Source organism: Oncorhynchus keta, chromosome 1, assembly GCF_023373465.1.
Source record: "Oncorhynchus keta strain PuntledgeMale-10-30-2019 chromosome 1, Oket_V2, whole genome shotgun sequence".
Lineage (NCBI taxonomy): Eukaryota > Metazoa > Chordata > Actinopteri > Salmoniformes > Salmonidae > Oncorhynchus > Oncorhynchus keta.
In genome coordinates this window covers 19,193,463-19,217,898 of record NC_068421.1, presented here as the reverse complement: position 1 = coordinate 19,217,898, position 24,436 = coordinate 19,193,463, and the positions used below count along the sequence as shown (strand labels likewise).

General features: G+C 42.6%; 2 protein-coding genes and 1 long non-coding RNA gene across 5 annotated transcripts; 1 reads left to right on the top strand and 2 right to left on the bottom strand.

The window, feature by feature from the left end:
- Positions 1-39: 39 nt before the first annotated feature.
- On the bottom strand, positions 40-8,390 carry LOC118378392 (dehydrogenase/reductase SDR family member 12-like). 2 transcript variants are annotated; one of them, XM_035765370.2, is made up of 10 exons: positions 8,238-8,390; positions 6,655-6,788; positions 6,412-6,494; positions 6,211-6,306; positions 5,361-5,442; positions 5,218-5,279; positions 5,029-5,133; positions 2,590-2,680; positions 2,224-2,367; positions 40-1,279 (listed from the first exon to the last, which is right to left on the bottom strand). In XM_035765370.2, the coding sequence occupies exons 1-10, from the start codon at positions 8,306-8,308 to the stop codon at positions 1,164-1,166; spliced, it is 984 nt and encodes a 327-aa protein (XP_035621263.1). In that variant the 5' UTR covers positions 8,309-8,390; the 3' UTR covers positions 40-1,163. The 2 variants fall into 2 exon arrangements, with proteins under 2 accessions (XP_035621263.1, XP_035621264.1); XM_035765371.2 differs by having other exon boundaries at positions 2,224-2,361.
- Positions 8,391-8,915: 525 nt separating this feature from the next.
- On the top strand, positions 8,916-14,431 carry LOC118378396 (uncharacterized). 2 transcript variants are annotated; one of them, XR_004824427.2, is made up of 4 exons: positions 8,916-9,074; positions 9,853-10,031; positions 13,468-13,605; positions 13,702-14,431. It is a non-coding gene; the product is annotated as an uncharacterized LOC118378396 (long non-coding RNA). The 2 variants fall into 2 exon arrangements; XR_004824428.2 differs by having other exon boundaries at positions 8,950-9,177.
- A 720-nt stretch (positions 14,432-15,151) lies between these two features.
- LOC118378395 (secretogranin-2-like) lies at positions 15,152-21,462 on the bottom strand. The gene is made up of 2 exons (XM_035765373.2): positions 18,617-21,462; positions 15,152-17,538 (listed from the first exon to the last, which is right to left on the bottom strand). Exon 2 carries the CDS (start codon positions 17,524-17,526, stop codon positions 15,553-15,555), a length of 1,974 nt encoding a protein of 657 aa, XP_035621266.1. The 5' UTR covers positions 17,527-17,538; positions 18,617-21,462; the 3' UTR covers positions 15,152-15,552.
- Between the last annotated feature and the right edge of the window lie 2,974 nt (positions 21,463-24,436).

The window sequence follows — 24,436 nt, the reverse complement described above, 5'->3', positions numbered from 1 at the left end:
TCTGCAATATAGTAACACTCAGAAAATACTTTACATCAGTTGGGTTTTACATCAATGTATTTTTTTTATTCAAGGATGAAATCACAAAATACATGACTGCCTCATCAATAAGCATATTTATATCTCATTACTTCCTCAGTGTTAAGTGCCCCTTAAACATCAAGTGTTACTTAAATATATCTTAGCTGTATTGGCCATGTCAGGTACAGTGGTGGGAACCTCTGGTCTGAATAGGTCAAATCTCCATCTACCTGCTGATAGTGAGAGTTTTCACGCCTGGGCTCGGTATAACCACCCAGAGGGGTCTATTATAATGCAAGTTCAATGATTTAAACAGCTAACGTGCCAAAATATTCAGACTATTATACTTTTGTAGATAAGCATGAAATGAGGATGGTGTAATTGGCTGAACAACCAAAATCCCATATCTAAGTTTACCTTTTTAATTTATGTTTCTGGTTGTTAATCAAAGTTAGCTGGCTAACTCATTAATCTCTGTCGTTTTACCCTCATGATGTAATTTTGATAATGCACACCAATGCATTTAATCAGTTATGTACACAAGTGTTGTAGACTTTTCATGGATCAACAGACAACTTCATGAGGTTGTAATACTGAAGAAGCACTTGGGTAAAATAGTTTGAACATTTTCAAAGCAGAGCAAACCAACAAACCCTGTGTTAGGCTGGACCCATAGCAACAGGCTGTGATGTGATTGGTGGATGGATAAGGGAGTGACTTTGGTCACATCAGATTCCCATCTGATTGACAGCTTTCATTGAGTCACTGCTTGAAGTGGTAGAAAAACAACATACTGTGTTTGTTGGGTTAAATGTATAAAGAACTTAATGCTTTCCCTATCAGCAGCTCAAAGGCTACAAGGTAAAGAACTATTTTCAGGGAACCCCAAATCAGCATCATCAAACACTGTTCTGTTTTAGCTTAGAATATTAAGTGTTTTAAGCCATGTAGAGGTTACATATTTAAAAAGTGTTAGGGGTCAATAAATATCTAAACTGTTAAAGTAGTGCAAATCAAATATAGTAGGACCCCCCTGACAGGTATGTGTAGACTGTTAGCTATGCTGAACTGGTTCCCAGTATACAGCACTGGTTCCAGTGTGTACTGTAGTACTGGTATGGTACTTGTGTGTGGTAGTGGTCTCAGTGGGGCTGGAAGGTCTTGGCCAGATCCTCCATCACACTCATGAACTTCTGCTGCTCCAACTGGGAACTGTGGGTCCAGGCCAGGGGCAGGTGGGCCGACACCATCCTCCGATCTGACACACACAATACAATCTTTTTTACAACCTGGTTGGTTAAAAGATAAGCATTTACTATTCACATTGTGATTGATCCATCCTATAGCCATGTCAATGAAGTTAGCTAGAAAATACAGTTCAACCAAAACGTAGGCCTAGCTGTTGACCCCAGATCCCCTGACATGTATTGTGTACACGCAGGCACAGAGATGAGAGGAGGTGTCTGTGTTAGTGACTCTATTGAAGTGTTTCTTTTCTATCCTGCTGTGCTGGGGAAGGTCACTGAGGTCGCCGCATTGGAGGGAGAGGGCATGTGTCAGAGGGGGGTTCCACTGTACTCTCTGGGAGTATCTGGTACCGAGAGCTCCAGCTGCAGTGGACCAATGCCAGAAACCCAGCCCAACCCACCGCCCGCCTGCTATCTCCAACCTTCCCCATCCTCTCATGCCCTCAGTCCAACCCACACAGACAAACACTGCATTCAGACAGCACTCGTCTTCTTTCTCTCCTTCTTCCCCACTCTAAACCCCTACCATATGCTCCAAATATCCTCTCTCATCTCTTTCTCTCTCTGTCACTATTCTTCTCTCTCTCTCTCCCCTTTCCCTCTCCTTCGACCTCTTTTCTCCAATTCTGACTGAGGTCCACTGTACCGAGAAGCCTGGCTGTTTTAAAGAGCTCTTGTTTTCTCCAGAAGCACATATTGAGAACGGGTTGTGAGGAGAGAGAGATTGTGTGGATCTGACAGTTAACCCATGACACTCTACGCTAGACCTCACTTTGCTTTCTTACTGTAGCTTTCTCTCTCGCTCACTCTTCTGGTCATGACCTCAGATACTTTACCATATAACACATATTAAATTGTTACCTGTAATTGCTAAACAAATGGGACGATCCCATTCTTCAGAAAATGCTTCACTTTGTTTGTGATACTTGTGTGTTCTGTGTCTCTTACTGCCTACCCTGGAAGAAGCTTCCGCTGGGCTTGGTGGCGGCGGCCTCTGAGATGGCCAACCACACCGTGGTGTCAGCCCCCTGCTCCGGGGTCCTCATACTGCCCTTCATAGACTGGTGGAAGTCAGGCATGGCATTGGCCACCGCTACAACTCCAGAGAGAGATGGGTCAGTAACACAGTTATTTTAGTGTATTATGTTCAAAACTGTTTTAGACGATATTAAAACAGCATTGGATTTATGTATTGAAATAGTAATTCTCACTTGAAAATGTCAACCTCCAAATGTGGATATGTGTTTACAATGTTGTCATACTTAGAACCAAAGCTGTTTGCTGCTGGTGATTATGTAGTTGTGGTGTATTGATACAGTACCTGGGGTGTCCACCCAGCCAGGGTGCATCACTGAGAAGTGGACGTTGCTATGGGTCTTGGCCCACTGCTCTGTCATCACCACCTGTTGCCTCTGAAACACACACAATACATACACACACACCAGTAGCTGGGACCAGTTCAAGCACAAATCTCAAACGTGTCATGACTGTAATGATCAGGTCAGGTTACAGGAGACCACAACCCTACAGATTATCTCTCAACCCCAACAGAGGAGGAGATATCTAGGGGTCTGAAGATGTGGGAGTTTTATGACCCCTCACGCCCCTGGTAAATCTCAGGCCACAGACAAATTCCTTTGTCCTGTTACTATGGAGAACCAGCCTCAGAACATTAAACATGAAATAAAGGGACCTTGGAACAATGGTTTCCGTCAGCCACAATGGTGGTCATGACGATAGATGGAATATAAAAATGTATGTCATTTTTGTTTTGTTATTAAAGGTTAATAGATGACGTTATTACGAAAACATTGTAATGTGTAGAGTTTTCCTAGTATATGTTTGATGTTTATACATTGTACGTTGTATGGAAAATGCCTAAATCAAAGATAATGTTTTGGGAAAGATGAAATTAGTTGTCTAAAATTGGATTTGAGTCAAATCTAGACCTTGCCCTCATAACTTGGTACGCCCAGAGAATTGCCCTAAAGGCGGTTACGCCCACTTCTGACCCAAGGGTATAAAACCTGTGAGTAAAGAATTTACAGACAAGACTACGTGACCCAAGCTGCAGCCAAGGTCTAAAAAGTCAACAAACCAAAAACGCAACCCAAGTTTGAAGACAAAGAAGTCTTTTTCTACCCAAGCTACGGATGAGTAGCTGTGTCTAAGCGGGTTAATTCAAGTCGAACCACCTAGCCTCCATCTCCCATCGAATCGTGGTATCTACACTGTTTCATTCCAACGCTGTGAGCTCTGAGCTACAGAGTTGTCTGTCCTCAGAAGACCCCTTCCAGAGCAAGGTGAGGGAACAGACTCCTAAGACAAAAGGACACTGACATCGGGAAGACGATCAGAGAGGTGCGCCGGAGAGGTGCATCATCGAGCAGCTGAACGGTCCCTTGAACGGTCCACACAGAGAATCCTCAGAGATCTTCCTCACGTAATTACATCATTATATTCTGACCCATAAGAGCGGCAGTTTGGGGCAAGGCTATGGTTAGAATAAGCATAGCTGATAAATTCACCCAAATGTATATTTCTCTCGTGTACTTTCTGTTTTCTCTCGCTCTTTGAAATCCCCATTGTGGGTAACACGCGCCATAGTGTGTTGGCCCGTTATACTAAGTTCTAATCAATAGCCTAGAATGTGTTTTGTCTATGTGTATCTTTAATCATCATTTTAGCTTTCTCATAAATAAATATTAAACTAAAGATTGGTGTGTTACGAACTCATTGGTGAAACCCGGGGCCGTGCAGATTCACGGACTATACAATGTTCAGAACGAGATTGTAGAGGTGACTGGTTAATTAGCGGTTAATTAGCGGCTGTTGTAAAATCGATATTCTGATATTCTTTGAGTTCATTTGCGAAATAGAAACTCAATAAAAACTATTTTTCCCATGGTGTTCCAGGTTAACGAGTTAATAATTGCTTGATTCAGATAATCACGCAATTAGAAACTTTTAATCATTCGATGAACAACAGTCGTCACATCAACAAATACAACGTCATGACAAACGCAACGTTAAAATCGGACCTAGACCATGTCACACAAGCACAGACCAGCAAGAGACCACCACATTATGCATTTAATGGAATTGTCTCCAACCTTGTATGGCTCACTGGGGCCAAGCTTCCTCCTGCCATCCAGAAACTCTATACTAGGCGGTGTCAGATGAAGGCCCAAAAATGTGTCAAGGACTCCAGCCACCCAAGTCATAGACTGTTCTCTCTGCTACCTCACGGCAAGCGGTACCAGAGTACCAAGTCTAGGTCAAAAAGACTCCTTAACAGCTTCTTCTCCCAAGACATAAGACTGCTGAACAATTAATCAAATGGCTACCTGGACTATTTACATTGCTGCCCCCCTTAATGACCTTAATTACCTCAACTAACCTGTAACCCCACATATTGACTCGATACTCCCCTGTATATAGTCTCGTTATTGCTATTCTATTGTGTTACTATTTGTGGTTTTCTTAACTCTTATTTTCTTAAATAAGCATTTCACGGTAAGGTCTACACCCTCTGTATTTGGCGCATGTGACAAATAGCATTTGATTTGATGTTAAATGTAAATGTAAATGACGCAACACAATGTGACATGTGAGGCCCTACTCCCCTGCCCTCCCGCTCCCCCTGCCCTCCCGCTCTACTGCTCCTCCGCCCTCCCACTTTCCTGCTCCCCCGCCCTCCCTGTCCCCTGCTCCCCCGCCCTCCCGCTCCCCCGCTCTCCCGCTCTCCTGCTCCCCTGACCTTGTGCTGTGCGTAGACCATGGTGCCGTCATAGCGGCCTATTTCTGTCTGCAGGTTCCCTGTCCTCAGCTTCTGGACCAGCATCCCTCCAGATGAAACTGTGATCTGAGGAGGAGGATTTAGTCAAATTACATCTAAGGACAATAACCATCAGTGGTGGTGCCAGTGGGTTGTGGGTTTCAAACTCACCACTCTTGGCTCTGCACTCTTCTCCAGTAAGGGAATCAGGCCCTTGGTCAGGATATACACACCTAGAGATAGAGAGAGATGTGTGTCTTTAAAAGGGTATTGAGACTGAAGTATTCACACATTCACCTCTCTCATTGACTCACCCATGACGTTACTGGCAAAGCTCTTCTCCAGCCCCTCAGCGTTCACATCCCTCTCACTCATGATGCAGCCTGCATTATTTATCTGTTCACACCAATCAGTCAGTAAATAATCCTACATTATGAATACTGTACACATGTAATAATACATCAAACATGGGAAGAAGCCCTACATTATGGGAAGGATGAAAGACAGAGGGAGTGAGAGACAGAGAAAGAACGAGAGACAGAGAAAGAACGAGAGACAGAGAAAGAACGAGAGACAGAGAAAGAGCGAGAGACAGAGACAAGAGCGAGAGACAGAGAAAGAGCGAGAGACAGAGAAAGGAGAGACAGAGAAAGAAAGTCTCAGAGAAATTCAACGAGAGACAGAGAAAGAGAGACAGAGAAAGAACGAGAGACAGAGAAAGAGCGAGAGACAGAGAAAGAGCGAGAGACAGAGAAAGAAAGAGACAGAGAAAGAACGAGAGACAGAGAAAGAACCAGAGACAGAGAAAGAACAGAGACAGAGAAAGACACCAGAGACAGAAAAGAACGAGAGACAGAGAAAGAACGAGACACAGAAAGAACAGATTCACAGAGAAAGAACGAGAGACAGAGAAAGAACGAGAGACAGAGAAAGAACGAGACAGAGAAAGAACGAGAGACAGAGAAAGAGCCCTAGAGACAGAGAAAGAGTTAGAGTTTTGACAGAGAAACCAAAGAGAAAGAACGAGAGACAGAGAAAGAGCGAGAGACAGAGAAAGAGCGAGAGACAGAGAGGATGATGATGAAAGGCAGGGTGATGAATAGAGGGAGAAAAATATATGTTACACGGTTATCACTTCGAGTCAAACATATGTTCATCACTCACCAGTACATTCAAGGCTTTGTACTTCCTCTTGAAGGCCTCTGCAAACTCCCAAACCTTTCGTGTCTCAGACAGGTCCAGAATGTGGACATATATTTCCTGAAATTACATGATTATTACACTCTGGTTTATAATATCCAAACAGTGTAAAAAGTCCCCCACACAAACAATTTGAAAGTGAGAGAGAGGCCCAAACTCATTCACTTTATTTCCTGACTCCTTGACAATGTCAGCCCTGGCCTCCTCTGCTTTGTCCTTGTTCCTGCACACCATGTGGACTGTACCACCTGTAGACGGGATGGGGGGATAACAGTAGAGCAAGAGTGGCTGAACCAGCGGTGTATTCAGTGAGGTGAAACGTGATGATTCTCTTCCTCCAAAGACACACATGCATACACTCACTCAAACTTGCACACACACACTCTCCTCTACAGACACACACCGTACCTCTCTTGGCGATGGCCATGGCTGTAGCTCTCCCTATGCCACTGTTGGCTCCGGTGATCATGAAGACCCTGCCTGCCATGGACACCTCCAGGTCCTTTTCCACAAAGTGTTTGGCGGCAGAGAGGAACGCACTCCTGCAACACACACAGTTAGACAGACAGCGGTTAGGTGGAGAATATCAATCCACTGCTCCACTCCACAGGGAGGTAGAGGGGGACTGAGGAGCTCAGTAACAATACACCCTTTTCCACTTGAAATGATTGAATGATCGATTGAAAACAGATTATAAGAAAGTAGTTCAGTGCCAGCGCACATAGATGTCCTGGGGTCAGATAGATGCTGTCTCCCGCTCCAAACCTAAAATGGAGCAAATTCCAAACAGTTTAGATATTCAATCAGCAAGACAAAGGTCTAACAAAGAGAAAGACTGTCGCATCATCTCTTAGGTAATGTGAGAAGGAGAGAGGAGGCGGTTCTGAGGCCACCGCTGGTGACACCGACAGCGGCCTGTGTGCCGCGTCAAGGGGTTCAATGGCAGCCATTGTTCCCAATGGGGGATTAAGGGAGCAAGGCGGTGCTGTGCTTAGGGATTGTTTTTGGCTAAATGCATGCTCTGTTTGGTGGTGTCATGCAGTGTAAACACTAGTGGAGTTCAGGGTCAGGGAGACTGGTTGGTCTCTGCAAGAAAACACAACATTGAACAAAGGAAGTGCTGAATAAATGTCAAAGACACCTCTTCAGTTGGATTCGATTGCTTTGTTTTAGAATGAGGAAAGGCAGTGTGTGGTCTGATGCTATGTTTTGTATTTAAAAATAAAATAATGTTTTGGTCTGATGCTACTGATAAGCCATTTATCAACAGTTCCACATGACGGCCTTGACTTGAGCTGGTGGATTTACAAATAAGATTGCAAGCTTTATAGTAAGCATTGATAACCCAATTTATTTAGTAATATAGTAGTAAACAGTTCTTCAACAGTTGTGTCCAGTTAGTGGTTTTGACACCACACACCAGTAAAGTCTCAGCCCTATTCAACAGTTGTGTCCAGTTAGTGGTTTTGACACCACACACCAGTAAAGTCTCAGCCCTATTCAACAGTTGTGTCCAGTTAGTGGTTTTGACACCACACACCAGTAAAGTCTCAGCCCTATTCAACAGTTGTGTCCAGTTAGCGGTTTTGACACCACACACCAGTAAAGTCTCAGCCCTATCCTGATTCTTAATCAATGAGGGTAAAACAAATCTAGAATCTATCTGAAACACTGTGATTAATTGAATACTATCATGCCAAAGGATGGACACACATACAAACAAAAAGAGAGAATATACACATTGTTCTGGAAATAGGAAAGATGTATTTTGTATTATTCAGTTTTATACATTTGATTGATTTAGTTTATATTTGTGACATTTGTAGCCAGGTATTTAATTCCATGAAATAACCTGAATCAACCATAACAAATGTGTGCGTATGGACCCAAAAGGTGTAGGACCAGTTATCAGTTGCCTACTTTTCTCCAGAGTAAATATAAAAGCATGAAAGATGATGATGACAGACACACCATAGCATAGCAAATCTTACCTGGTGAATTCAGTCATTCCTTTCAGAAACCAAGCAGAGTTGCGGTAAAGAGACATCGTTGTATTACCCATGGAATCCTCTCGTCCCGTCGTCTGTTATTGCACTCTCTCCTCCGGTTTTATCTTGGACCAAACCCACGTGTTTGAATGTACATTGGATGACACCTTCGGCCACCCAGCGGCGACTAGGGAACAATAACTGAAGCACAATGAAATTCAGTGTCAACTGGTGTCAGCTCGACACTGTCCTTGATGTCTATAGGCTTGAATGAATTAAATAAAATATATTTCCTACTGAATCTTCAATAGGCTTACATGGCAAATTCATTATTCGCTTGCACAGCATTTCAAATGTAAATTAAATGTTTTTCAACAACCGCATATTTCAGTAACAGAGTAAAATTTTATCAGGGAATTATTGATAACGCTTCTGGGGGAAATTAAGCTATTGTCGGTTTTTATAGACATGTAGGCTACAATAGAAAAAGCTCAAATAACACTCAACGTGTCTGGAAATGAAAGAATAGACACACAAACACATCATTTGATTTGACAAGCAGGATGGTTTCTATATTTTATCCCAAACCAGAGTGTACAGTACACTGCAATCCACCTTTCCCAGGAAAGCTCCTGCGACAGGTGTGAACCAATCTGGACCAAGCACAGCGAAAAACGGGGCGCGGCACAGTCTAGAGAAGGTGTGGTTTCGCAATTTAACCCACAGCATTGTGGGAAGGTTGACGATGCCTCTTCCATATGAATCATTTCTACGCAAGAATTTAGATAACATATTTTTCCTCAAGATTCGGCCTTAGCCTCACATTGCAGCTTCACGATGGTGAGTCAAATGTCGTCATTTGGTTCCATTGTTCAAGTTTTGACATATTTTACAGGGCAAGTAGGGGGGCAAGCTCTCTTTATAGCATGCACCTGTCCAAAAGGTGAGTAGCCTACTGTAACTAACTGTGTGGTCAATGGCGCTCCAGCACACTTAGTTTCTTTGGCTGGTCGTTGAACTTGAGTCTTGTCGCCTGAACCTGTTTGCCCAGAGGCTACATTAGCCTAAAGAAGCGTTGCTGTCATGTTTTTATAGTAGAACGTCTTGAAAGTCAAACTGGCCTTAAACTGGCCATTATAAGGCTGTCCGTGGAGAATTGTGAAATATTGTTTTTGTCTGGCACAACAACCACTTATCAGTTAGAAGTGTTGTTTGGATTGCAACACATCTAGGCATAATGAGTATAATTGTGGGGTGTGTTCAAAGTGTCTGAGTATGTGTGAGTGAGTAGCCTTCATGAATATGTCAATTTGTGTGTTACATGAGCATACATATGCATCATTCTGTGTAAGTGAATAAGTATTAATTTAATTTTTTAATTTTACCTTTATTTAACCAGGCAAGTCACTTAAGAACATATTCTTATTTTATTATCAATGCAGTTACTGATTAACTAGGTCGTTAACAACATGGTTTGACCTGAGTGACACCAGATAACCTAAAGAACAAGAGGAACTATTCTGCTTCAATCTGTTGCCTGCAATAATACCCATTCTAGTCATTCTATTTCTATGATTTGGGTCCAAGTGGGTCAACTTCCTGCCCCCTCTTCCCACAGTTGCGCTTCCTGCTGCTGTTCAGCCGGCAGGGGAAGCTGCGACTGCAGAAGTGGTTCACTCCGGTGACTGAGAGAGAGAAAAAGAAGGTGATCAGGGAAATGACTCTGATGGTGCTGGCTCGCCCTCCCCGCTCCTGTAACTTCCTCCACTGGAGGGACCTCAAGATTGTTTACAAGAGGTGAGTGAGGAAGTAGATTCTCTGTTTGGGGCTGGATCTGTCTGTGGTTTACCTTTGATCTCTTATACCCCCTTCTCTCGCTCTTTGATTTGGTTTATTTGGCAGATTATTTGTTTTCCTATTTTTGACTTCTGTCTTTTCTTTTGTCTGTTTCTCTGTTGACCCCTATTGCTGTCTGTTTCTCTGTTGACCCCTATTGCTGTCTGTTTCTCTGTTGACCCCTATTGCTGTCTGTTTCTCTGTTGACCCCTATTGCTGTCTGTTTGTCTGTTGACCCATATTGCTGTCTGTTTCTCTGTTGACCCATATTGCTGTCTGTGTTTCCCCCCTCTCACTATTGTCTCTGGACTGGAACAGACTATGGTGCCTGTGTACTGTAGGGGTGTGGAGGAAGGGGGTAAACTGGAACCATTGGCCCTTTTTATTAGTGGTTAATGTTTAACCTCTTAAAATCCTTCCTCCTTACCCACAAAAACAAACAGATGCACAAGTTAAATAATCACATTTTATTGGTCACATACACATGGTTAGCAGATGTTAATGCGAGTGTAGCGAAATGCTTGTGCTTCTAGTTCCGACCATTCAGTAACACGTGATCTAAAGATTTCACAACAACTACCTTATACACACAAGTGTAAAGAATAAGTAGATAAAAATATATGGATGAGTGATGGCCGAACGGCATAGGCAAGAAGCAGTAGATGGTAAAGAGTACAGTATATGAGATGAGTAATGTAGGGTATGTAAACATTATATAAAGTGGCATTGTTTAAAGTGGCTAGTGATACATTTATTACATCCAATTTTTTTATTATTAGTGTCTAGAGATTTGAGTCAGTGTGTTGGCAGCAGCCACTCAATGTTAGTGATGGCTGTTTAACAGTCTGGTGGCCTTGAGATAGAAGCTGTTTCTCAGTCTCTCTGTCCCAAATTTGATGCACCTGTACTGACCTCGCCTTCTGGATGATAACGGGGTGAACAGGCAGTGGCTCGGGTGGTTGATGTCCTTGATGATCTTTATGGCCTTCCTGTAACATCGGGTGGTGTAGGTGTCCTGGAGGGCAGGTAGTTTGCCCCCGGTGATGCGCTGTGCAGACCTCACTACCCTTTGGAGAGCCTTACGGTTGTGGGCGGAGCAGTTGCCGTACCAGGCGGTGATACAGCCCGACAGGATGCTCTCGATTGTGCATCTGTAAAAGTTTTTGGTGACAAGCCGAATTTCTTCAGCCTCCTGAGGTTGAAGAGGTGCTGTTGTGCCTTCTTCACCACGCTGTCTGTGTGGATGGACCATTTCAGTTTGTCCGTGATGTGTACTGTCGTGGAAATTTCCTCTATTTACCAAATCATGAGAGCAAACCACACACACATGTCAGAGTTAGTTCTAAAAGTCCATCTTTAATTATGAGCTCTTATCACAATCCTGTGACTCTCAGATAAATGCAGTGTCTCCCCAGTGAATTTTCTGAGAGTCCCCTTACAATGCAACTGAGTTCCTTTAATAGCAAAGACACATATAGTCAGACAGCATAGACATAACTCATCGTTCATCTTTGTCTCCTTTCCCAAAACCCCAGAACCATAAACCAATCCTCCAAATCAACAGGCATATATCAAATTGTCATTTAGATACAACCACTCTAAATACAAACTCTTGGACAAACTCACAGATAGGAGAGTGACCCTACAGGTCAACAAAGATAGAAACAACAATAAGAGGGAGCATAGAATGATTCCAGACACTGCAACCCCTCCTTTCCCCACTGGGAAAGTTAGGGAGTATAAGATATGTTTACACATGATGACACTTTGACCTCTCCCCTCTCATGTGGCCCATGCAACTTAGTCCTGACATAGAACAGATACCTGCCAATGTCCACCACTATAGTACAACAAAATACATTCTTATGAGAAGTAACTTACACACATTTGATGAATATTAAACATCTTACAAATGTTACCAACATATTCTGATAATTCCACGACAGTACACCGAGGAACTGAAGACTTTCCACCCTCTCCACTACTGTCCTGTCGATGTGGATAGGGGGCTGCTCCCTCTGCTGTTTCCTGAAGTCCACGATCATCTCCTTTGTTTTGTTGACATTGAGTGTGAGGTTATTTTCCTGACACCACACTCCGAGGGCCCTCACCTCCTCCCTGTAGGCCGTCTCGTCATTGTTGGTAATCAAGCCTACCACTGTAGTGTCGTCTGCAAACTTGATGATTGAGTTGGAGGAGTGCGTGGCCATGCAGTCATGGGTGAACAGGGAGTACATGAGAGGGCTGAGAACACACCCTTGTGGGGCCCAAGTGTTGAGGATCAGCGGGGTGGAGATGTTGTTTCCTATCCTCACCACCTGGGGGCGGCCCGTCAGGAAGTCTAGGACCCAGTTGCACAGGGCGGGGTCGAACCAGGGTCTCGAGCTTAATGACGAGTTTGGAGGGTACTAGAGTGTTAAATGGTGAGCTGTAATCGATGAACAGCATTCTTACATAGGTATTCCTCTTGTCCAGATGTTTTAGGGCAGTGTGATTGCGATTGTGTCTGTGGACCTAACAATAATGCAAGGGCTGTTCATTGGCAGGTTAAGGTCTCTTTGGGGGACAATTGTTCAATATAACACAGCGAAAGTTAAATTGGTGAATAGCAACTAAATGTGCTTTAAAAAAAAAAGTATAATCTTAATGGTGTCTAATTCCTCTCATTGATGTGCTGTTGTCGGCCTGTCTGCTCTGCTGCAGGTCTGTGGGTTGGATAACATCTTTAACTTTGACAAGGCCTACATCATCGTGTGTGTGTACACGTTTTAGTTTACTATTCCCAAGAATAGTAAACAAACAAATTCAGATAAGTGAGGAAATGTTGCTGGTCCTCAGTAGGAAAAAAGGCAATTTCAGGATTAGGGTTTAGGGTTAAGGTTGGGGGTTAGGGAAAATAGTATTTTGAATGGGAATCAATTAATGGTCCTCACAAGTATAGTAAGACATGGCTGTGTCTGTGCTTGTGCATGTGTGTGGTTATTAGAGAATTACATGAAAAGTGGAGGCTTGTGCTGAGAGTAAAAATGAGTCAGTCAAATACATCAACAGAAGCATACAGACAAACAGACACTAGTTCAATCTAATTGTTACACTGACAAAAGAGAAGTGATCTGAAAGTGTATCAGGAATCAGGATCCATAGTAAACAAATCATACTCATCCTGAGTGCTGCCTCCTGACAGAAATGAAAGTGACTGCATCACCCTGATGTGCGACAGACAGGACTTGACAGGCAACCAAAATAAAAGACTGGCTGACGATAGCCCCGCCATAGGCACCTCCCATAGCACACGGTCTCTTTCTGAAGTCTTCTACAACCCTGCCTCGTTCTGGTTCGATCTTGGGCGTGAGTCATCGATGGACTTTAACTGTGTACATGTGCATGCACACTGCAGGTGTGTGAGCTGGACATCATCTTTAACTTTGAGAAGGCCTACTTCATCCTTGATGAGTTCCTGATGGGAGGAGAGATCCTGGAGACCTCCAAGACAGCTGTGGGCATTGCTATGGAGGAGGCAGAGACACTACAAGAGGTGACCCCCCCTCACACACACACACACACACGCGGTCACTTAAGTCTGACACACTTGCCAAAATATGTAAATATGTTTATTCTGTTCTCTTTACAGACAATGGAGGAGTATATGAGTAAACCGACCTACTGAACCAATAACAAGGACATGAGTCGAACCTTAAGACTGAAGAATCCTTTCCTCAGTTGCTATAAGTGCCACAACATTTAACATATTAAACTGTAATACACTCTTCTATTCAGACATCACACATAGTAATACACTCTTCCATTCAGACATCACACATAGTAATACACTCTTCCATTCAGACATCACACATAGTAATACACTCTTCCATTCAGACATCACACATAGTAATACACTCTTCCATTCAGACATCACACATAGTAATACACTCTTCCATTCAGACATCACACATAGTAATACACTCTTCCATTCAGACATCACACATAGTAATACACTCTTCCATTCAGACATCACACATAGTAATACACTCTTCCATTCAGACATCACACATAGTAATACACTCTTCCATTCAGACATCACACATAGTAATACACTCTTCCATTCAGACATCACACATAGTAATACACTCTTCCATTCAGACATCACACATAGTAATACACTCTTCCATTCAGACATCACACATAGTCTGTTTTATGTAAGCACTTTCTAAAAGATGCATTAGGAGTTTTAGAATTCAGGAGTTTGTTTTAAAACACAGTTTTACTTTTGTTACTTTTAGATATTTTTTTGTGTTTTAGTTTAAACTATTTTATAATGACATTATATTTGATAGGATCATACAGGTTTTTAAAAAATGGTAGCCTACTTTGCCTTGTGTGATTTTTCAAGCAAATCAATGTTATTTTAGAATTTTGCAGCTGCTTTTTCAAATGTTTTAATTCAGTTGTGAGTTGATACAAACATTAGCATTTTGAAAGTCACGTTTCTTATTTGTATTCTATGTTGGCTAACGTAGCCATTGCCTACACAAGCATAGTGCCTTATTGTAATATGTATCAGTAGTCAAGCTCTAGCCAGAGGGTTCTAAGGCTGAAGTTAAAGGTGGACATTTTGGAAAGTGTTGCAATACCGTTAGTTGTACTGTCTGAGTAGTTTTGTTTGCAGAACAGTCTTTTAAATGTTAGTTGGAGTACGTTATTTCCAACTTTTGAAAATTGATTATTGCTACTTTATTAGACAATCTCTTGGTTTTATAGCTGGAATTGACTAGAACTACCATGCTTGCCCCAGGCTAAGTTCGTTGCAACCTGAGTTGACCCATGGTGCTAAAATCATAGAAATAGAGTCTCATTCAGTGTGTCAGAAATGCCCAAATTCATATTTGCTCATTATTGTAACTCCAAATGGATTACAATATACTACTAGCTTACCTGTCAAACTAAGATATTTGCTTGATTGAGGCTACATGTTGTTGCTGACACATTGAGGCAGATGGTGTTTTGAATGTGATATTCTGCAGCCTGTTCACCATCTCTGTTCATCTCTGTGAGGTCCAAATGAGTAAACACTACACAGTAAGGAAAAAATAAAGTCAATGCTTTATTCATCTCATACGTCACACATTACCGAACACATGTACGGAATATAATTTACGAGGAAGAACACAAGTGGATGTGAAGAATCCAACACTGTATGTGCACTGAAATGTATGGCTAGTTTGAAGTGGTGTGTTGTGTTTTATCTAGCCTATCAAAAACATTGAATATTATGCCACACACCCAGTTACAACCATCAATAGGCACTCCCTTATAGCTACACCAGATCAAGTTCATGTATAAATTGGCTATTAAAGCATGAGCTGTAGTAAATCTACCGAAGAGACTAAACTTCATTGCATGTATTAATTTTTCAAAATACTTTATTATGATCCCCCCCCCCCATCAAAAACAATTATATAATATGTAGCTGCATCTCCCCCATCTACATTCCTTTGACAGTTTTGGCGTAAAGGTCCTTATCTTCGCCCTCTTCGGTCTCTGGGTTCAGATAGCCTAGAACTTTCAGAAGCATGTCGTCATCCAAGCCATGCATTTGCAAAGCACCGCCTGTGTCCTCGGGTTCTGACTGCCTTTTCTGAGGCTGGCTTTTGTCTGAGTCCATTTGGTCAAAGTAGTCCTGTACTGCCTGCTCGAACTTTCCCAGCACATTATCGTCTTGTGAGGGAGGCTGCGATGCGTGCTTTTTTTGGTCTGCCTTGTTTGCTGCCTGCGGGTACTGCACCAACATCTGGGCAGCCAGATACGTCTCCAGCTCATCTTCATCGACAGCGTTGTCGTAGTCGCCCGTTCCTTTCTCTGGGACGTTTGGCTCAGAGAACATGTAGTCTTTCTGCCTTCCAACTGGTGCGTAAAACCTTAACGGTGGGCTTGTATGCTGTTTCTGCTTCTTGAGCGCAGGTGCGTTCTGATTTGCCACACTTCCCAGCCCGAGGATTTTTTTAATGTCTTCTGTGTTTATTTCGTATGGGACGTTGCTTGTTTGGGTCTCAGGCAGCCGTCTGTTGAAGAATGTCTCTAGAGGGATCTTTTTTTTCTTAGGGTAGATCTGAGTTAGTTTGTCCTCTATCCTGGCCAGATCGTTGGGTGTCCGAGAATGTGTTTGTGGTGTCCTGTCCTGTTTTGTCATCTCCCCACTCTTCAGCATGTCCATCAGGTCTTCTGGTGGGATCTGTAGTTTCTGGGAGATTTGGATGAGCTGGTAAATGGCTTGTGGATCTACCGGCTTGTCGCTGTACAGAGTTTGAGTTGCCCTCCTCTCTTCCCTCTCCTCTTCTTCTAGCTCTCTCTTCCGCTCCTCCTGCTCTGTTTTCTCTAACACTTTCAGAAGGTAGTAGTCGACCAGTTTGGTGATATCATCTGCGTCATGTTCTCCCGGACCCGGGTGGCTCGATCGCTTGACCTCCTCAATCTCCTCTTCATTATCATCATCCTCTTCATCATCCTCCAAGCCTCTGTCAAACTCCTGCCTGTTGTCACTCTCCTCGTCCTCTGTCTCCACCTGCTCCTCTAAGGGTGCCCAGTCCTCTCCCCCCATCACATCCTCATAGGCCAGATTCCTTACCCGGAACATGTCGTCATCATCATACTCTTCATCATCCTCAGTCTGGCGTTTGTGCCCAGCCTTGGCGTTGGCTATCCTCCCCAGTTCCTCAAACACAGACTGCAGGTTGGCCAGGTTCTGGGGTGTGTACTTCCCTTCCATGTTCTCATTGGTGCGTTTGAAGGGGCTCTCGCGGCCTGGGGCTCTGCTTTCTTCCTCACCGTCCTCATCTTCAAACATCAGTGGGTACTTCCTGTGAGGCCGGTTGGTATGCTGCTGCTGTGACCATGGATATGCCACGCCCTCTCCCAACTGGCTCTCCTCATTCCCCGGTCTCTGCCCTTTGCCCAGAGTGTGGCGGGCTACACTGGGCCTCACAGGGGCTGGCTTGGGGCCCTTCTCGGTCTGCTTGAGGGTACTCAGCACCGCCTGCAGCCACTCCTGGGTCTTTTCCTCCTTGTTGTGCTCCCCCTCCTCATCCTCCTCATCCTGGTCCTGGCCGATTTTACGCTGACTGGTCTGCGCAGGAGAGGCTAGCCTCAACATGGAGCGGAGTTTCTCTGAGTCTGTGTCCATGTTGGTGGTGTCGTAGTCTGGGGTGAGTGGAGCCTGCTCCTGGGGGGCTGGCGCCCCTCCCCCGGTACGCTGGCGGAGGCTCTCAATGTACTCCAAGGCCTTGAGCATGTCTGCGTTGGTGGGGAGGTAGGGGGTGTCTACTTGCTGGGGGTCCAGCTCACTGCCTTTCAGTCTGTGTTCTCTGAGAGAGGCCCCCTGGACACTGCCAGAGCCCAAGAGGAGGAGCAGAGAGAAGAGGAAGGCCATCCCTACCGAGGAGAGCGTGGGGAGTGATGGCATGGTGTGTTCAGCCTGGAGACGACAGACACAACAGGGAGAGAATTGTCAATGCTGACCTTTAGGTTTAGGATAAGATTTTTTTCACTGGTCAGACCATTATGTACATATTTCTTTCAAACAAGAATATGTTAAAGGACTGTGCAGCCAATTGTGATTTTCTTGTGTTTTTATATTCATTTCCACACTGAGGTTGGAATAATATTGAAAATTCATGCTGGAGAAATTGCTCTTTAATTTAACATAATCCCAGTAAAATACTTAACTGTTACTCAGAAATGATTTGATATTGAGATAAAATGGCTGCAATGGACCTTTTTTAACGATAAGACCAGTTTAAATGCTTTTGTAATGATCAGCTCTCATGATCCTCATTTAAATTCTGAAACCTTTACTTTTCAGACCTGCCATTTTATTCCCGTTTGACGCTTCAGATATATTGCTATAGCTTACCAGTGATGGTGATATCAATGCGATTTTAAATCTCTGGATAAAAACTCATCTGTTGAATGCCCAAATTATTGTTTGCGGAGCAGTAATAGCATGGGTATTCAACTCGCCTGTAAATCTCATTCGTTTTCAAATTGCTGCCTTCCGGAATGAGTCACAATCTAGTTGTCTAGGTAACCCTTCGGGTGATGCTGGCTGCTGTCGAAACACAACTACCTACACACAAGACATCTCTAGCGCACTAAAACGCTGTTGTATTTGTTGCACGAGCTTTTTACTGATAAAATGCAATGGAACTTTATAATCATACACCTTTATCTAAAGGTATTACGGCTACTTATAAACCAACTAGTGGATTAATTGGTTTTGAAATCAAATTATTGCTTAATTTAGGCAATTTATCAGTTTAGCCTACATAATTACTGAAAACAAACTATAATAAACTTTAGTTTGTCTAAGAATGGCAGAACAGATTATGTATCTCTTCACTGCGGCAGACCTGTTTGCAATGCATCAGGTTGGTTGCAAAGCTAAGCGGATTTTAAAATGGACAAACATATTAAACGAACTGAAAATAGTCTAATTAAAATCAATTTTCTCAAAATAATAATAATTTCGATGTAGGCCCTGTGTAAAGTCTTACCTCTGCAAAATAGTTTCAATTGATCGTCGTGAGTGAATTTAGCATCTCTTTCTCAGTGTGAGCGCGAGCAAGGATTCTGTGTTCAGCACCAGGGACAGCTCCTCCCATTATATGAGGCGCCACTTGACTCGTGCGTCACTGCGACATACGCAATACTAGATCCAAAGAAACATCCAAACCCAATTAGAACTGGCTCACATTTGTTCAATTATTTTATAATCTCTTAACCTCAACTTTCAATTGGAAATGCTGTCATGTCGAATTGTATTGGTTATCCAATAGTGATGAATATCTGGACATTAAGGACGTGATTCATTAGCCCACAGCACAATGTCAATTTAGATGGTCATAGACCTATACAACCATGCCCACGAGTTCACCAGTGTATAGGGTAATTATAGATTACAGGCCCAGCTATAATAATTTGTACAGGGACATGAGACTACGTTAAGTATTTCGTATGCTACATAATGCTGCATTATTTGTGTTTACAACTAAACAGTTGTGTAGGCTATTACAGAAACGCTACACAACATTTTGGATAATAATCCTGGCCAAGCAAGGAGAAATGAAACATCTATTGATTTAAAACATATTGGTAGAGATCACTTCCTGTTCCCATATTGCGCCTCATCTCCTCCTAATCAGGTAGCCTACCATAATGGCTGATGTTCGCAGTAAATTGTGATTTGTACCTATGCGTCAACAAAAAGGCGTTCGCGGGCGTCCCTCGTGACAGAGAGTAAAGTCCATCGATGACTCACTCACGCCCAAGATCGGCCAAAGAATGATGCGGGGTGATGAGGACTGCAGAGAGACCGTGCGCTATGGGAGGTGCCTATGCCGGTGCAATCGTCAGCCAGTGGTAATTTATTTTGGTTGCCTGTCAAGTCCTGTCTGGCGCAGGTCAGGGGGAAGCCGTCAGTTTCATTCATACATTTACGTCGGGAGTCGGCACTCAGATGTGTACGGTAGTATGATTTGTTCACCTGATTCCAGATATGGTTTCAGATATCACTTCTGTTTTGCCATTGTAACAATTAGATTAGACTGGTGTCTCAGTGTGTCTGTATGCTTCTGTTAATGTGTATGGCTAATAGACCAACCATATTTTACATTCAGCACAAGCCTCCACCTCATGTAATTCCCTATTTACCGCAAGCATGCACACACACACACCAAGCAGTAAAGGAAGTAAGGCTCAAGCAGCTTGGCTAATTGCTTGTGGGGATGCTCTGGGTAAACAGAAACCAATTACCACTCAGTTCCACCCTCTCCCTCCTCCTACAGCCCATCCGCCCAAAACACTGGACTTTAAGGTCAAATAGAAACTTTCTTGCAGGCTTTTAATTAAGTCTCAAGTGTAATTACAGTAATATACATATTGTTGTAATATCTGCATATCTTGCGCCATCTGTTTGATGTAATATCAAATTGCATCAGCCTATTAGAGAAACATAACCTGTTATCTCCAAGTGCCTCATACTAATCAACCTGCTTCATCCTAGGCCCTGGTTGTAGCCTGAAGACACTGTCTGATTTCAATAAGATAACATCAGTGAAATTCAGGCCAATTGGTTCTTCATGCTTGCTTGGCATCATATAGACATTGATCTGTAGTAGGCTATTGCTCTGTTCAGTATCAGGAATAGCCATACATCTGACACATCTGTACTAATTCTATTTGAATTGATCTAATCAAATTGATTCCAATGCCATACCAATTATCCATATCACATGCTGATCTCATATCATAGGGGAACTGAGTTATGACTGATACTACTCCTTAACCCCACCTGTAAATGTCCTGGCAGGGTGGAAGGAGGGAGAGATAGGAATACATTGTATTGGTCTAGAAGCTTTGACGGCACTGTCTCAATTTTCAGGTGGGTCATGTCCCTCTTTGTGTATGTATGATATGGGCTGATTGTCTCAACTGTTGTCTGCATGTGTTTGCATATATCTCTGTCTGTGTTGTGACTCATGTTCATGCCCCACTGAATTCTGTACATTTGTGGCAATGGCATTTTGCTTCAGATATACATTTGTGTGTGCGAAGCACTTGAGTGTGGGAAGACTATGAAATTATTTCAATATACTCCAGCCTCCAGAGCCCCAGAACGCCATATGAATACTCATCAATGTGGCATAGGCCTTGTTATTGTGAGGGGATTTACAGGTAGATTACAAAGGCGTCAGTCAGTATTATCAAATAAGTTTTAATGTCATGTGCACAAGTGCAGGGAAATGCCTTCCTTGCCAGCTCTAAACCCAACAATGCAGTAATCAATAACAATGTAATACTAAAAATAGCATACGGTAGAACAGAAACACAATAAATAAAAATAGGATGAACATGAGAAATGATAGAGTAGATATGTATAGGGGGAACATGTCTAACCTTGTGTAATTTGTGAAGCATGTGTGTGTGGTTGTAATTGTAGCTCGACATACGACTCTTACATAAATGTGCCCTTTTTGATTTTTCTGTTTTCATCTCCAGCTAAAAAAGGAACACTATTTGTTTATTTCAACAAGAGGATGAGTCACACGTAGCTTTTCTACTGACAGATTGTGCTCAGAGCGAGAAATCGGAGACGAACACAAACATCCTCTGCTGTTGGTGGATGTGAGATGAAAAGCAGCTTTATTTTCAAACTATAATTATGATGTAAATGTTGAAAAAAGTGCATTAGTTTGGAAGTTTTTACATTTTGTATGAAAGGATTGACGAGGGTGATGCAGCGATTGAGAGGACAATGAGGGAAGTACAGTACAGAGCCCCGAGGAACACCACCAATTCAAATATGTTCTTTAAAAAATATAGATGTCTCTCCTTTTTGTTGTTGAGTGCTCCTTTCTACCTTAAATGAGTCCTTTTTCTTGGTAAACCTGTCTCAATCTAGATGTCTTAACCAGCATTTCATGTTGATCAGTGATGACCCATCATTCAGGGCAGGTGGAGCCCCACCTGTTTTGAACCCCACATATCAGTTAGATTGCAATATAAAAAACATTTTGTTTAATAAAGCTGCATTAAAACATGGTCTCTTTTTTTGCTTTCTCGAGTAAGGAAGCTCCAAACTGTAGGTGTTTCAGCCTAGCTCAGTGCTTTCTGTGGGGGTGGAGCAGCCAGCGGAAAATACAGATTGGCTCAGTGTTCTGTCACTCATGGGGACACTACATTCCCACCAAATCTAACGGTAGAGCTTGAGAATTCAAGCCCCTTGGGTGCTGCCATAGAGTTACATGAGAAGTGCCCATCCAAGAAGGTGCAAGGTCATTGGCGACAGATTGAATTATGTCAAATCACCTTATATCTACAGTAGCTTTGATTGGACTGACTTCATACTTTCAATCTAGCTAGCAGTCATCATCGTGAATCAAGTCTACAATCTACTGGCAAATCCTTTTTAAAGCTTGTCATATGCAGAGAAATTATGAAGAGGAATGATAGATAAAACATATTGGTGCTCATCGGCCATAAACAATACACAACAAGTTGGAAATCGCCAATTCAACAATGAGTGGTTTGGAAGGAATCAGTGGCTAACTGCAAGCATTGCAAAGCAATCACTAGCCTGCTATTCAGTGGAGTGGGTTTGTGTTCCCAAATATGGGTTTAAGTGTATCTTTTCCAAGGTTAAAATGATAAACATTCAACATTGGCCATGCTGTCAATCCAGCATAATTTATGCGCGCTCAAAACAACTAACTCGGAACTGGGAAATCTGACTTCAGTGAGTTCAAGACAACTGGGACCTCATGAAAAAAAACTAGCTCTGACTGGGAAAATACGTTTTGAATGGTTATCCAACTTAGAATTGTAAATCAGGAACTCGGGCCTCTTTCTAGACCTATGACCAGAAGATCACTGACGTCATCATGATTCAACCTTGTTTTTTTTGAGTTCCCAGTTGTCTTGAAAGCACCATAAATCCAGAGAACATTGACAACATTTCCCTACGAAGGACCGCATCACCACCTTTCTGTTCAAGTGAGTACAGAACAACAAGGTGAATCCAAAAATCTATTTCAGTTGAAGTCGGAAGTTTACATACACTTAGGTTGGAGTCATTAAAACTCATTTTTCAACCAATCCACACATTTTTGTTAAAAAACTATAGGTTTGGCATGTTGGTTAGGACATCTACTTTGTGTAAGACACAAGTAATTTCACCAACAATTGTTCACAGACAGATTATTTCACTTATTCACTGTATCACAATTCCAGTGGGTCAGATGTTTAGATACACTAAGTTGACTGTGCCTTTAAACAGCTTGGAAAATTCCAGATAATGATTTCATGGCTTTAAAAGCTTCTGATAGGCTAATTTGACATCATTGGAGTCAATTGGAGGTGTACCTGTGGATGTATTTCAAGGCCTACCTTCAAACTCAGTGCCTCTTTGCTTGATGTCATGAGAAAATCTAAATAAATTGAATACTTCCACAAGTCTGGTACATCCGAGGGAGCAATTTCCAAACGCCTGAAGGTACCACGTTCATCTGTACAAACAATAGTACGCAAGTAATAACACCATGGGACCTCGCAGCCGTCATACCACTCAGGAAGAAGACGCCTTCTGTCTCCTAGAGATGAACGTACTTTGGGGCGAAAAGTGCAAATCAATCCCAGAGCAGCAGCAAAGAAACGTGTGAAGATGCTGGAGGACAGGTACAAAAGTATCTATATCCACAGTAAAACGTATATAAACATAAATGAAAAAAAGGCCACACAGCAAAGAAGAAGCCACTGCCTCAAGTCTGCCATAACAAAAGCCAGACTACACATGGGGACAAAGATCATACTTTTTGGAGAAATGTCCTCTGGTCTGATGAAACAAAAATAGAACTGTTTGGGCATAATGACCATTGTTATGTTTGGAGGAAAAAGGGGGATGCTTGCAAGCTGAAGAACACCATCCCAACCGTGAAGCACGGGGGTGGCAGCATCATGTTCTGGGGGTGCTTTGCTGCAGGAGGGACTGGTGCACTTCATAAAATAGATGGCATTATGAGGGGAGGATAAGTATGTGGATATATTGAAGCAACATCTCAAGATATCAGTTAAAGCTCGGTCGCAAATGGGTCTTCCAAATGGACAATGACCCCAAGCATACTTCCAAAGTTGTGGCAAAATGGCTAAAGGACAACAAAGTCAAGGTATTGGAGTGGCCATCACAAAGACCTCAAGCCTATAGAACATTTGTGGGCAGAACTGAAAAAGTGTATGTGAGCAAGGAGGCCTACAAATCTGACTCAGTTACACCAGCTCTGTCAGAAGGAATGGGCCACAATTCACTCAACTTCTTGTGGGAAGCTTGTGGAAGGCTACCTGCAACGTTTTACCCAAGTTAAACAATTTAAAGGCAATGCTACCAAATACTAATTGAGTGTATGTAAACTTCTGACCCACTGGGAATGTGATGAAAGAAATAAAAGCTGAAATAAACCATTCTCTCTACTATTATTCTGACATTTCACATTCTTAAAATAAAGTGGTGTTCCTAACTGACCTAAGACAGGGAATTGTTACTAGAATTAATTGTCAGGAATTGAGTAAAAAAAAAAAAGAGTTTAAATGTATTTGGTTGAGGTGTATTTAAACTTCCGACTTCAACTGTGTGTATACTGTAGCTAAGAAAGTAGTACTAAGCCTATTTTGTGTAGTAAGCTGTTAGTAGCCCACGTGCTTCACCCTAATAATTTGGTCAAATTTTGCCAACTGTTCTGACTAGATGGTGCACATGTAGCCTATAACCTGTTTTAGAGAAATGTAATCATTGAATATTGTAAGAGCTTTCATTGGCTGCTTAT

Bases quoted from the DNA above. Each gene is read 5' to 3' on its own strand.
- LOC118378392 (XM_035765370.2), bottom strand. From the start codon at position 8,308: ATGGGTAATACAACGATGTCTCTTTACCGCAACTCTGCTTGGTTTCTG. The intron at 6,307-6,411 runs GTGAATGAGTTT...ATGTAATTTCAG, and splicing joins TCAAGGAGTCAGGAAATAAA to GAAATATATGTCCACATTCT. The intron at 2,681-5,028 runs GTCAGGGGAGCA...TGTGTGTTTCAG, and splicing joins TGGTCTACGCACAGCACAAG to AGGCAACAGGTGGTGATGAC.
- LOC118378395 (XM_035765373.2), bottom strand. From the start codon at position 17,526: ATGCCATCACTCCCCACGCTCTCCTCGGTAGGGATGGCCTTCCTCTTC.